Source organism: Oncorhynchus gorbuscha, linkage group LG09, assembly GCF_021184085.1.
Source record: "Oncorhynchus gorbuscha isolate QuinsamMale2020 ecotype Even-year linkage group LG09, OgorEven_v1.0, whole genome shotgun sequence".
NCBI lineage: Eukaryota > Metazoa > Chordata > Actinopteri > Salmoniformes > Salmonidae > Oncorhynchus > Oncorhynchus gorbuscha.
Window position 1 is genome coordinate 68,485,076 of NC_060181.1, and position 13,838 is coordinate 68,498,913.

Genomic DNA, 13,838 nt, shown 5'->3' on the forward strand with positions numbered 1-13,838 from the left:
TACCACAGAAGATATATTATATAGGTGGTGTGTTCACCAGATAGGAAAGCTATGTGACGTACTGTACATTCAAATACTACACTCCTTACACATGTTGGACATGGGACAGAGGGACCAGAGGACAAGGGACCGAGGGAGGTTTATTCGTTTTTCATCCCCATGCTAGGAATTCCTAGAATTGATCAGGTAGCTTTTACCAAGTGTATTAATACATGTATGTAGGAAATTTTACTAATATACAGTATGTTCATATTCTAACACAAAATGTATTCTTAATGGGTTTTAATATGACTTCTGTTACATATCCGTGATCTTTGTGAATATTGTAATAGTATAAAGTTGGTTATTCAAAATGAATCATTTTCTATTGTTATGCGTGCACCCCAAGGGTCTAGTCTTAACGACTCTGTTTCCCTCAGCTCCATTAAACAAGTCTTGTGTTTGCGCTCGTCTGTGTCCCATGCAGACTTACGATCACGATGGCTATCGAACTGTGGCTAGTCTGGTGGGTTTTTCACCAGGCAATTACAATACTGGAGTTTACACCTGATGGGATGGTGGAGCAGGAATCTATTAATGGTAGGATGTTCTAGAACAGTGCTCTTGGGTGTGCTTAGTGTGCATTAAGATGTGGTTGCTCTCGCTCTCTCCTCATGACAAATACACAGGTTAGGTTGTGGTGTGTTGTTTTTTTCCTCACATTTTCCTCACAAAGACATTAACAGAGAGATTACAGAGTCACCATCCATGTTTAGAATATACAGTATGGATTCCTTATGAACAAACATGATATGGCTGGAGCGACTATATACTCATTTCAATAGCACAGTGTACCGCAGGCAGAGAGAGGTGATATATCATACACAGTCCATGAGCTAATAAATTACGTTTCAGGTTATTACCCCACATGAATCATCTACAGGCTGACAGGTAATAGTTGGAAGGAAAGGTTTTAATGAAAGTTATTCCAGCTGGAAGAAAGGATACGCACCAGCCTCTGGTTTTATTGCCTCTTTCTGGCAATATTCCCTACATCAGGGTTCCCTAATAGGCGGCCCGCATGCCAAATTCAGCCCGCAGGTGATTTTATTGGACTGTAAAATCGCCAGGAAATCATCTCAAGAGTGATTTTAATTTAGGAATCTGTTCTCACAAATTTTCACACATAAACAGAGTGGCATATATACCTTCTTGAGGTCAGTTTGCACTGTACAAATTATTTGTAACTATGTTGAATGTAATTGGGGACCCCTTGCCCTACATAGTGCACTATTTTTGACCAGAGCCATATGGGAATAATGTTCTATATAGGGAATAGGGTGCCATTTGGGACACATCCCTAAAGAAGGGCCATATTAATTTTTCATTTTATACCCATGGCACCTGCATCGTCTGGAGATAAAGAGTTTGCTTTGTTGCATTTTAAAGACTTCAAAACTTTAGCAAATGCTAGTGAGTGTTGCTAGTGTGTAGGCCAGCTGGTGCGTGTGTGCTTGCATGAGTCGCTGTGTGTTACTGATGGGAAGTTCGGCTCTTTTTACTGACTCTGATCTTTTCAACTCGTTCAGTCAAAAGAACGAATCCTTCAACTCATTTCTTTCATTTGAGACAGTAATGTCTGCTGCATGTTCAAAGTACGGAGCTCATTTTGACCTCTTAATGCCTCCGGATGCTCGGCAATTGTGTCACCCCTTCCATACAGAGCCTCCGACTCCATTCCAGATCAAGCATACATTGGCTTTAAGGGGCTTATTGGAGCTGTTATTTGTAACTGAGACTTGTAAAAGAGTGATTTAAACAATGTACATTTGTTCATTACGAGGCATACAAAGACAATGATTTATTGGTACATTTGAAACAAGGTCTAGTTGTGGCTGCAACCGGACTAGATTGTGAACGTCTCCTGGCGGAATGCATTGCTTCACGCCGGTGAGGTTAATTGATAAGCACAATATCAATCGCGAACTGCAGTACCCCAAACGGTTCGTTCTCGAGTTCGAGTTTGCTGAACAGAGGTTGTGTATGTTTTGGCTCTTCAAAGCTATGTCCGTCATAACATTCAATAATCAATTAACTGCATTCATTCTTGCACCATACGATCAATTACCAGTTCTAAACATGTATTTTTTTCTCTATCCTGCCTGCAGCATGATCTATTTTGCCTGCACGCCGGAGGAGTGCATATTAAAGGCTCTGTGTGGTCAATCTGAAGTCTGAAGTGGCCGTACAGTTTTAACTGCGATGCAGCCTCCTCAGACGTCAGGGCTTTCATACTTATTGCGCTAAGCAGAGCAGAGCTGTTGTGAAGGAAGTTGTCAAGGAAGTGAGTTTGTGTTTATATAGGATGTACCACCCCCACCTACCGTAAACCAATCATGTCATTGTGGAGCTATACGGAGCCCTCCGCATTGTTACAGCATTTGAGAGGCACACCGTGATGCGGTACAGAGCTTGATTTGGCCTCTGCGTGCCTCCAGAGGCTCCACAATTGCATCACACCCTCCATACGAAGCCTTCAACCACATTTTTGGATCACGCATAAATTGACTTTTTTTCAATGTTTTTTTTTTCTTCTTTTTTTCCACAAACAAACAAACAAGTAAAAAAAACATTGTAAAGCATAAAATCATTGAGCATGACATCCAGACATATCCTCCAACATAGCACACAGTCAAACAGTATCTCGCAAGCTACAATAGTGAACTAAATGGGTTCACAAGCATAAGTAATCACCTCCCAGTCTTAGAAACATGACAAGTAAAACGCATCCAGCTTCTAGAATTGTTTCTACCAGTGATCCTAGCAAGTATTTGTTCATAAGATGCGACCTCCAACATTGATTCTATCCACTGTTTCAGAATAGGACTGTCATGAACCTTACTCTAGCTGCTGTAACCATACCAACAGTGATCAGTGCAAATTCCTCCTTTGTTACATTAGGTAACTCTGTTCTATCGCCTAAGAGACATATTCTCAGTGAAACTGGAATTGTTAACCCCAACCATTCCTCCAGCTATTTCAAAACATCCTTCCAGAAAGGTAGCACTAATGTACATTCCCATATTGCGTGTAAAAATGTCCCAGTGTATTTTTGGCATTTCCAATACAAAGAACTGTTGGTCAGCCACATCTTATGAAGCCTTGTTGGGGTCCAGTAAAACATATGTAGTATCTTATATTGAGTACGTATTCCCCTGGCTTCCCTTATGTTCCTCCCTGAGCTGGACAAGATCTTCAACCAGGTATCATCCTCAATTTCCAACTTAGGGTCAATTTGCCATATTGAGGTTTTTACAGTCTTTGCTCTGCAGATGACTAAATATTGAGGAAAAAATGGCTGCTTTATGTTTGGGTAATTCCAAATACTCAGCTATTGGGTTCTTTCCTGGATGTTGTTGATAGCCGGTTAACAAACATTCTCTCAATTGTAATTATTTCCAGAAATGTCCCTTGTCTCTGACATCATATTTTTGTACCAAATCTGAGTATGACATTAAAACATCTTCACTGTACAGATCAGCTATAGTATGAATTCCTTTCATTAGCCACTGTTTCCAGTACACAGACTTCTTTCCTATCTGTAAGCCTAGGATTGTGCTACAATGATGAGTATCCTTGTTTTAGATGTGATATTCCACATATCTTGTGTACTGTTCTCCACACCTCTTTTGAGTGTAACAAAATTGGGTTGGGAGTTTCAACAAACCTCTCCCTGTAAGACTAGGTGACAGAGTATCAATAGAGGTGAAAATATAACTTAGTTCAAACTCTATTTTTTTCCAATCCAAGCTAGCATCCCTTTTGCCCCAATGCTTCGCAAATTTAGCCATTTCAAATGATAAATTGTACAATTGATCATATGGTAAAGCCAAGCCTCCTTACATCCCTTGGTGAGCACACCTTCTTCATATTAATCCTGGGTTTTTTCTTTTCCCACAAAAAGTATTTTGTTAATTTGTCATATTGTTTAAAATACCGGTCTGGAATATTCTGTTGTGACTTGACTTTAACATTAATCTGAAGACTGTTATTTATGCAATTAACTATGTTTGATTGTCACCCGATTTAAATTAATCATGTAACAATGAACTCATTAGGATCTGGGGCACCACGAGAGCAGGTTCTTTGAAAGAGTTACCATCTCCCGAATTAAACTCTAAAAGGTCTTTAGCTATCACATCTATAAACAGTCAACTTATTAATCATAACCTCGTATCATATCACCATTCTGAATAGTTGTAATCTCCTTGTATCTGCAAAAACCAGAGCCTTATTTATGATTCAGTACTACACAAATTGGTTTAATTATTTATTTACTGGCTAATTAAATGGAAACACAAGATAAACATACATACTCTGCACCGGTTATTGACTGGCTGAAAACAGGTCCCCTAGCGGAATGACAACAACATGGATACTTGTTAAGAAGAGATGAAGAGGGAGCGAGGGACAGAGACACTTAACATTGGCAGATTCAGAAACTACTCTCACCTACAATAACCATATACTTTACACACGAACCTCCGCCCACTTTGAGAAAGAAATCATGAATTTAATTACGTGAAATGCCTGGGTTTGCCGGGGATCTCTCAGTGAACGGGGCAGTCTTGGAAAGTGGGTTGGGCCTTTTCGCGGCACGCTTGTAAGACACTGATTGTCCGAAATGGTTCCAACAACTCCTCTACTGTTGTCCTTCTTCGTAGTTGTCCGGTATGCGGTGACTTGTCGTGTAGTGTTGAACAGAACTACAGAATGTATTTTTCTTCCATTCGCTATTGAAGATGCTTATTTGAAGATAGGCTAGCCATCTGTATTGATGGTTCCCAACTGGGGTGATGAGAGTAGCGTAATACTATGATTTGAGCAGAGTAACAGGATGGTCCTACTTAAATTCACTTTCGAAGATACTTTACTTCACACTTTTTCTGGAACGCTGTGTTAATTCGTAACCCAGCATTTACACCTTTTGCTCAAAAGGGGTGGTTCTGGCAGGCTGGCACAACTCCTGAACTCACTTTGGGCGGTTATTACTCACTGTGTAAAGTTATGGAAAACAATTATCTCTTATAACTTTATACTTCTGTTATAGTATAGTGCAGGTCCTGTACCTGGCCATCTGATAATCTAAGTAATTCTATACCAGACGAAAAAGTATCCATATCTATGGGGCTCTCTGAATAGGAGGATGAATATCAATTTTCATAAAAACATTGAAACACACTGTTTATCTCTTTCAATGAGGTCACCATCTTATTGCCCTTTATTGATGGAATTACATTAGGAGTGTTCTGCATTTTGTGTTGTCTTGCTAGTAGCCTGCCTTTCTTCTCACCTCCCTCATAAAAACTGGTTCTAAGTCTAAACAGTGCATATTCTGCCTTTTTTAAATACATTTCGTGCAACTGACATTTCTATTTGCAGGCAGTTTGAAATGTACTATCTGTGAAATGTCTTGCCAAATCCCTTTCCAGGCCACATATCTCAGATTCTAATCTTTTTACTGCCTCAGCCCCTTCTCTCTTCTTTTCTGGACTCATGTGCTATTCTTTCCCCTCAAATATATACTTTAGAGGTTTCCCATACTGTGGAAACCTTTTCAGTTGACCCTATGTTGATTTAAAAAAGGATCTAAGATCATCTGCTTGTGTTTGGGTAAATATCTCATCTTGTAATAGAATGGTGTTGAGGCTAAATCTACCCTTCCTCACATTTTCAGAGTTTATATCAACATGTAACACTACTATTACATGATATGTGAGTGCAACGGGCCCAATCTTGCAATCAATCACATTATTAAACATGAAATTAGATATCAAGACGAAATCTATTCTGGAGTGTGTTTTGACAGTGAGAGAAGAAAGTATATATATCTATCATTAGGATGGACTAATCTCCATATGTCTCTAAGGCCCGTATCTTCTACTAGCATAAGTATTGCAAGTCTATCCTTTGGCGTGGAGTTACTTGTACATTTACTTCTATCAATCATATTGTCCATTACTTGGTTAAAGTCTCCAGCAAGGACGATCTGCCCCTCCATATTTCCCAGTACAGTTGACCTCATAATCTGGATACTCCTTCTTTTATGTTGCATAATACTACCTTAATCCCATTTATAAGAGCCTCAATGCAGATAACCTGCCAAATTTATCAGAGTGTTGCTTCAAAATTACAAAATGAACTATTTTGTTAATCATAATAATCACCCCATTTTGTTTGGAATTAAATGAGCTATGATAAACTTCTGCAACCCAGTCTACTCTAAATTTCAGTGCCTCTGTATCTGTTAAATGTGATTCCTGTATGAACACAACATCTGCCTGTTTGGATTTTAAATATGTTACAATCGTTTCCTCTTCTTGGTTACCACAACCATTTATAGTCCAAGAGATTATGTTTACATAACCATTAGCCATATTTGCGCTGAGTAGTTATAGCCTGTGAGCGTGAAGTGTCCCATTTAACACTCGTGACAACTCTAATGAACATCATTATATAACATGATATATGCTCCAGCTGTACAAAAAACAGTGTGAATAAACGTAGAAAACCAATCCCAAAATAAAACAAAACAACTAGGAACGTAACGTTGCTTCTCGATGAGTTAATCACCACAGAACTGTCTTTGATGCAAAAGATAACCTGCTGTCTCAACTCAAAATTCCTTATGGGCCGTGAGACGCTTGAAAGGCTAAATTACTGTAGCAACACTCCCCAGAATCCCACAAACACATAGGCTGTACCTTGTCTCGTCTTCTTTATCTGGGCTAAACACCTTGCTCCAGCAAGAATCTCTATGCCTCTACATTGTCCTTGAAAAGAATCCCTTCCAAGTAAAGAGCAGGGTCACTGGGAATGCCAGTGTATGCCTGACTTTCTTCTCGTGTAGTTGGTTCTTCGCCATTGCAAACGTCTTCCTCTTCATTGCTAGTTCCTTGGACAGGTCCAGCCGGCTGCCTTCCCACTGAACACCACTTTTTTCTTGTGCCGCTTTAAGTACCTTGTCCCGGGGTGTAGATCGTAGGAAGCGGATGAGAACCATTCTCGGGGGCCTATTCTTGTCAGGCATGGTTAAACTACGATGGGTTTGTTCAGTTTCGAACTTCGTGCCTGTCATCAAATCCTTCTGCAATGATTTTCTGAGTTAGAGAGGGAGGCTTCAGACAGGGACACCACAGAGTTGTGTAACTACCAATTAAGAGGACAAATTATGCAAATTCACAGAGTAGATGTTATTCTACATGACAGACCAGAGATAGATGGCAGTACAGCAGGTTAAATGGGACTAGAGAGACAGGGTTTGTGAAATAGTGTAGGGCCGTGATGTGAGATGGCAAGACAAAGCAAATACACCACGAATGGGCAATTGGTGGCCAGCCCCTCTTTTGTAGACCAATAATAATGTATAAATATATATAATTTTTTTAATGGGGGGGACTCAGTTGGGGTCTCAACATTCTGTTGCGAATTAGAATAATTATTACACAAGGCGCAATTTAGAAATTTGGTTGTGCATCAGCAGTCAATCAGTTGGCACATGTCAGCAAATATTTTTTAGATTGATAAATTAGTCTAGCGGCCAGCTACAGTGCCTCAGCAATCTACACACAATACCCCATAATGACAAAGCGAAAAACAGGTTTTTAGGTTTGTTTGCAAAACAGAAATACCTAATGTACATAACTATTCAGTAAACTCTTTGTTATGAGACTAGAGCTGGCCTCCTGACCAAACTGGGCAATCAGGGGAGTAGGGCCTTGGTCAGGGAGGTGACCAAGAACCCGATGGTCACTCTGACAGACCTACAGAGTTCCTCTGTGGAGATGGAAGAACCTTCCAGAAGGACAACCATCTCTGCAGCACTCCACCAATCAGGCCTTCATGGTAGAGTGGCCAGACTGACCCACTCCTCACATGACAGCCCGCTTGGAGTTTGCCAAAAGGCACCTAAACACTCTCAGTCCATGAGAAACACGATTCTCTGGTCTGATGAAACCAAGATTGAACTCTTTGGACTGAATGCCAAGCGTCACGTCTGGAGGAATCCTGGCACCATCCTTCGGTGAAGCATGGTGGTGGCAGCATCATGCTGTGGGGATGTTATTCAGTGGCAGGGACTGGGAGACTATTCAGGATCTAAGCAAAGATGAACGGAGCAAAGTACAGAGAGATCCTTGATGAAAACCTGCTCCAGAGAGCTCAGGACCTGAGACTGGGGCGAAGGTTCAGCTTCCAATAGGACAACGACCCCAAGCACACAGCCAAGACAACGCAGGAGTGGCTTTGGGACAAGTCTCTGTATGTCCTTTGGTGGCCCAGCCAGAGCCCGGACTTGAACCCGACTGAACATCCCTGGAGAGACCTGAAAACACCTGTGCAGCAACGCTCCCCATCCAACCTGACAGAGCTTGAGAGGATCTGCAGAGATGATTGGGAGAAACTCCCCAAATACTTGTGTGCCAAGATTGTAGCGTCATATCCAAGAAGACGCGAGGCTGGAATCGCTGCCAAAGGTGCTTCAAAAAAGTACTGAGGAAAGGGTCTGAATACTTATTTATATGTGATATTTAATTTTTTATATACATAATATGTAAATTTGCAAAAATGTCTAAAATCCTGTTGTTGGTATGTCATTATTGGCTATTGTGTGTAGATTGATGATAAATAAATAAAACATTTATAAAAAATATTTAATTATTTTAGAATATGGCTGTAACGTAACAAAATGTAGAAAAAGTCAAGGTCTGAATACTTTCCAAAGGTACTGTATCTAAACTTGTAGTAAGCATGTTCGAATTACCGACTGGTCTGGGGCCCATTGATCATCAGTTATCATATTAAAAACTGCAAACATTTCTCTCCACCCCATGGCAAAATGTGTAGAATTGCAGGAAATTAGCTGTAAAACTGCACATTTTTATCTCCACCCCATGGCAGAATGTGTAGAAATTCAGCAAACTTGCTTTAAAACGGCAACATTTTCTCTACGCCCTGTGGCAAAATGTGTAGAATTGCAAGGAATTTACTTTAAAACATATTTTTTTTCCCTCTTCACTGTCACAGGGGGGCTGCTATAATGTTTTGCTTGCAAGGAGGGGAGTGGGTATGGATGTGGGTACGCAGACCCACGAGCCACTGCGGCCCCTCATGAGTTCCGTCAAAATTGCCCATCCCTGAAATACACAAACATGATGTAAATATTGACTTTCACACTGATGATTGACGGAAATGAATAAAATGTAGAATGTTGCAAATTGCTAGGGTACAGTTTACATCCCTGGCCAAATTGCTAGGGTACAGTTTACATCCCTGGCCAAATAGCTAGGCTATTTTCTTGCCAGGAGAGATACATTTAAATGGAGCTTTGGGAAGGATATTGTGATTTTTCTTCTCCATTGTCTGTATAGTGCAGTCAATCACAATGTGACGTGAACGGACACCATGATTGTGGAAGGCAGACTGATCTGTTCTAATGTTCATTCAGCAGCTAGCTCATACTGTCTCTGTGTGTGTACATGTGTGCGTATGTGTGTATGCATGCCCACATACATGCATGTCTATGTGGAGAGAGCTCAGGAGCAGGCAATGTCCCTGGGTGCGCACACACACGGCTGACACATGCTCAGAGCATGGCTGGTCGGCACACAAAGGAACCAGAGGCAGATGTGTGATGCATGTAGAGTGATGGGAGGCAGCATCTTGCCATCCTGCCCTGTGGTCCAGGAGTTCAGGTGTTAATGGGAATTGATGCGTCAAATTACCCAGCCCCTGAGCCCCTCTGCTGGGGAGAGAAGAAGGAGAGGAGGGGGAGAGGTCCCTGGAGGGGTGGAGAGGAGGAGGAAGGAGAGGGAGAGAGGGAAGGGAGGAGGAGGGGGAGGTCTGATGAAACTGAATGATTTGGATGGTGGGAGGAGAGGAGAGAGGTGCCAGGAATCATAATTCTATCCTCTGCCATTCTGCCATCTCTAACACCCCTCATCTCTTCCCCTCACTCCCTCTCTCTTTTATCTCTATCCTTTCTCTCTCTCTCTCCTCTCTTTTTTCCCTATTCCCCCCGTCTTTCTCGTCTCCAGCTGCAGTGCAGAGATTGCAGCGGCGGAGGCCCCCGTCAGGCTGTCAGGTGACCAGGACGAAAGCACTGACATCACCGCTCCCCCACCGGACTGTCACTCCTCTGCTGTTTCCATGACAACCACGACGGCCTGCGGAGCGGAGTCTTGCGACAAGCCTGTAGCAGGAGGAGAGGAACTAGCTGCAGAATGTGTAAGGAGAATCTCTCCCTCTCTCTCTCTCTCTCTCTCTCTCTCTCTCTCTCTCTCTCTCTCTCTCTCTCTCTCTCTCTCTGTCTCTCACTCACTCAACATGCTGGGGATAGCAGTGGGCTGAAGCACGCACACAGACAGGGGAATGTGAGGATGGTTAGGGAAGAACAGAACAGAATAGAGGGATTGCGTATCCAGGCAGGCAGGCGGACTACACATACACACACACACATTCATAGCCAGGCAGGCAGGCAGATGTATGTGATGAGCCCCTGACAACTGCAGGCATGCAGGTATGCAGCTCCAGCCTCAGCCTCAGCCTCAACGTCTTCCTCCCAGCTCAGCTCAGCTTTGCATCTGCCTGGGAACAGGAGTCAGCAGAGAGGGAGGATTGAAGAGCAGGTTCATGGTGGTAACTAACTGGGCTTCTTCATCTAATCTTTGTGCTGTGCTGTGCTGTGCTGCTCTGCTGGCTCGGCTGTCTGTCTGGTCCTCTCTGTGTGAAACAACGCAGCTATTCAGACGCTAGCCGTCCGTCAGTAGCTGTCGGTGCATTGTGTTAATTTCTGCTATAATCCGAGCAACACGTCTCAGCCTCTGCTGGGGTTGAGGTTACAGCAGCAGCATCGATAGCCAGGGTCGTTGGGTTTATGGCCGTCATGTATTTTGTATGAGGAAGGATGCTATAGGTGAGAACGAATGCTAACGTTGCATATGCCACCATTGCTTTTTGCTCATAGTCATTGTTGCTGTTGCATGCACTGTTTATTAAATGCATGGAGATTGGCTGTGCATGTTTCCAGCAATGGCAAACCGCAATTCATTAGTACCTGCATCGAACTGCGTCATTAATTGTTCTGTGCGATACTAGAGCCTTAGCTATGAGTCTTATTTCCCATCCTCGTTTTGTTTGAATATGGAAACTTACCCCAATGCCCTTTTATCCACAGCAATGTTGTTTATCATGTAATGGTCTGCAGCTATCTGCTGTTTATCAAGCTGATGCTAGGAACCACAGAATCTAGACATTAGCAGTTTGGGGGCCGATCAATGATGATCTGTCAATCAATGAGCTGCTATCACTCAATGCTGTCAATCGCCTAATGATGCTGAATGTGCGTCTGTAGAGAGTTGAGGGGTCAGGGGTGAGGTTTCAGCGGTTACAAGTCAGTCTGATGACCTTTCACCTGATACATAGTTCCATAGTGAGGCCCACCATGAATAATTTGACAGACACCAACGCAATCCACCCAATCCATTGTTGAACAGCACCTAGCATGTGTTGTTGGGAAATTCCATTGTTTATCTAAAAAGGATAGACTTGTCCTGTTGTCTCTGCTATTTGGGATATTTTCTACAGCCTCAAAGGTTTCCCTTGCATTCCTATTCCCTAGAATTCCTATTCCATTCCAAGGCTTCCTAAGTAATTCCGTGAAGGAAACAAATGTGTGCCCTTGGTCTGTCGGTCTGTCCGTCTGTTGGTCTGTCTGTCTGTTGGTCTGAGTACATGCAACATTGAGAGACTCTCAGAGTCAAAGCTGTCATGTTTAAAGTACAGTCTGTGTCTCAGGATATTAAACACCATTTCATTTATCAAACCAAACAAGTTCAGAATGGATTAATATCTGTTGCAATTCAGCCCATGATGGCACCATTAACAGGGGTAGTCTATGCTACAGAGAATGCTCTCTCAGGCCCCTGAGTGTATGATACAGTGAACCCACTTCCTATAGCCTCTCACATGACACTTACATCTCTCTCTCTGTCTCCCTCTCTCTATCAACACTGACCATGCCTCTTTCAGCCACTAGCAGATGACATGTACAGTTTATTGACTGGTGTGTTTCTCCAATCAGCTTAACTCTGGCCTGGGCTGCAGGCGCTCCAGCTCAGACGCAGCCTATGAGCCGGCCGAGTCGGTGAGGGCCCAGCGCGAGTGCCGCCTCCGGCCCCACTACAGCGACCCCATGCCAGCCGATGCAACCAAGCGCAAACAGCTGGAGATGAAGATCGCTGCAGCTGCATGCCTCCACAGCCAGCGTCGGGACAGGGACAGTGGTGAGTGGAGCTACATATCAAGCATCCCTGTTCAGCCCATATCAAGCATCCCTGTTCAGCACATATCAAACATCCCTCTCTAGCCCATATCAAACATCCCTCTCTAGCCCATATCAAACATCCCTCTCTAGCCCATATCAAACATCCCTCTCTAGCCCATATCAAACATCCCTCTCTAGCCCATATCAAACATCCCTCTCTAGCCCATATCAAGCATCCCTGTTCAGCCCATATGAAACATCCCTGTCTAGCCCATATCAAACATCCCTGTTCAGCCCATATGAAACATCCCTGTCTAGCCCATATCAAACATTCCTGTCTAGCCCATATCAAACATTCCTGTCTAGCCCATATGAAACATCCCTGTTCAGCCCATATCAAACATTCCTGTCTAGCCCATATCAAACATTCCTGTCTAGCCCATATCAAACATTCCTGTCTAGCCCATATCAAACATTCCTGTCTAGCCCATATCAAACATTCCTGTCTAGCCCATATCAAACATTCCTGTCTAGCCCATATCAAACATCCCTGTCTAGCCCGTATCAAACATCCCTGTCTAGCCCGTATCAAACATCCCTGTCCAACCCATATCAAACATCCCTGTTCAGCCCATATCAAACATCCCTGTCCAACCCATATCAAACATCCCTGTCCAACCCATATCAAACATCCCTGTCCAACCCATATCAAACATCCCTGTCTAGCCCGTATCAAACATCCCTGTCCAACCCATATCAAACATCCCTGTTCAGCCCATATCAAGCATCCCTGTTCAGCCCATATGAAACATCCCTGTTCAACCCATATCAAACATCCCTGTCTAGCCCATATCAAACATCCCTGTTCAGCCCATTTCAAGCACTCCTGTTCAGCCTATATCGAATATCCCTGTTCAGCCCATATTAAACATCCCTGTCTAGCACATATCAAACATCACTGTCCAACTCATATCAAATCAACACTCCAACTTCATCATAATCACACATTTTCCTCTTTATCCAATAGTCTTTCCTAACACAAGCCTCTCTTTGTGTGTTAATTCCTCTGACAACGCACCATTCCACAAAACTACCCAAAAAAAGTAATCACACACATCCTTCTCCTCCTACTTACCGTTTGGGCAGTCTTCTCAGAGGCGTTGTCTGGCATGGAGCCCATGTTTTACAGTCTAACAATGAGCCAGGTTAAGAAACCAAAACCCACATGAACCCAACCTCAGGCTGCCCAAACGCCCAAACAGTTCCACTGCCACAAACATTATTGTTCTTGGCTAGGAACTCACTTACTCTCTCTAAAGTGCTGGCCTCAGCTTTACATTATGGACCTCAACACTGCAGTGTGACTGTCTTTCTGCCATTGAAACATTCTGAATCACTGGGCTCATATTTAGAGCCTTAGCCCCCCTCTCTGTTTTCCTCATATTGTGTTCAGGGCAGCCAGCTGAATCACTGTAAAGGAGCTAGCTATCGCATGTGATTTTAGATGGCAATCTTTAGAGGCCCTTACACTAACTTA

The 13,838-nt window shown here is 43.0% G+C and overlaps 1 protein-coding gene across 2 annotated transcripts in view; it reads left to right on the forward strand.

Moving 5' to 3' along the window:
* Positions 1-13,838, forward strand: part of LOC124043997 — a 73,809-nt gene that overhangs the window by 56,319 nt on the left and 3,652 nt on the right. For both annotated transcript variants that reach the window (XM_046363237.1, XM_046363236.1), the window contains exons 4-5: positions 10,074-10,263; positions 12,119-12,320. In XM_046363237.1, coding sequence (XP_046219193.1) covers positions 10,074-10,263; positions 12,119-12,320 — 392 coding nt within the window. The remainder of the gene's footprint in view (positions 1-10,073; positions 10,264-12,118; positions 12,321-13,838) is intronic.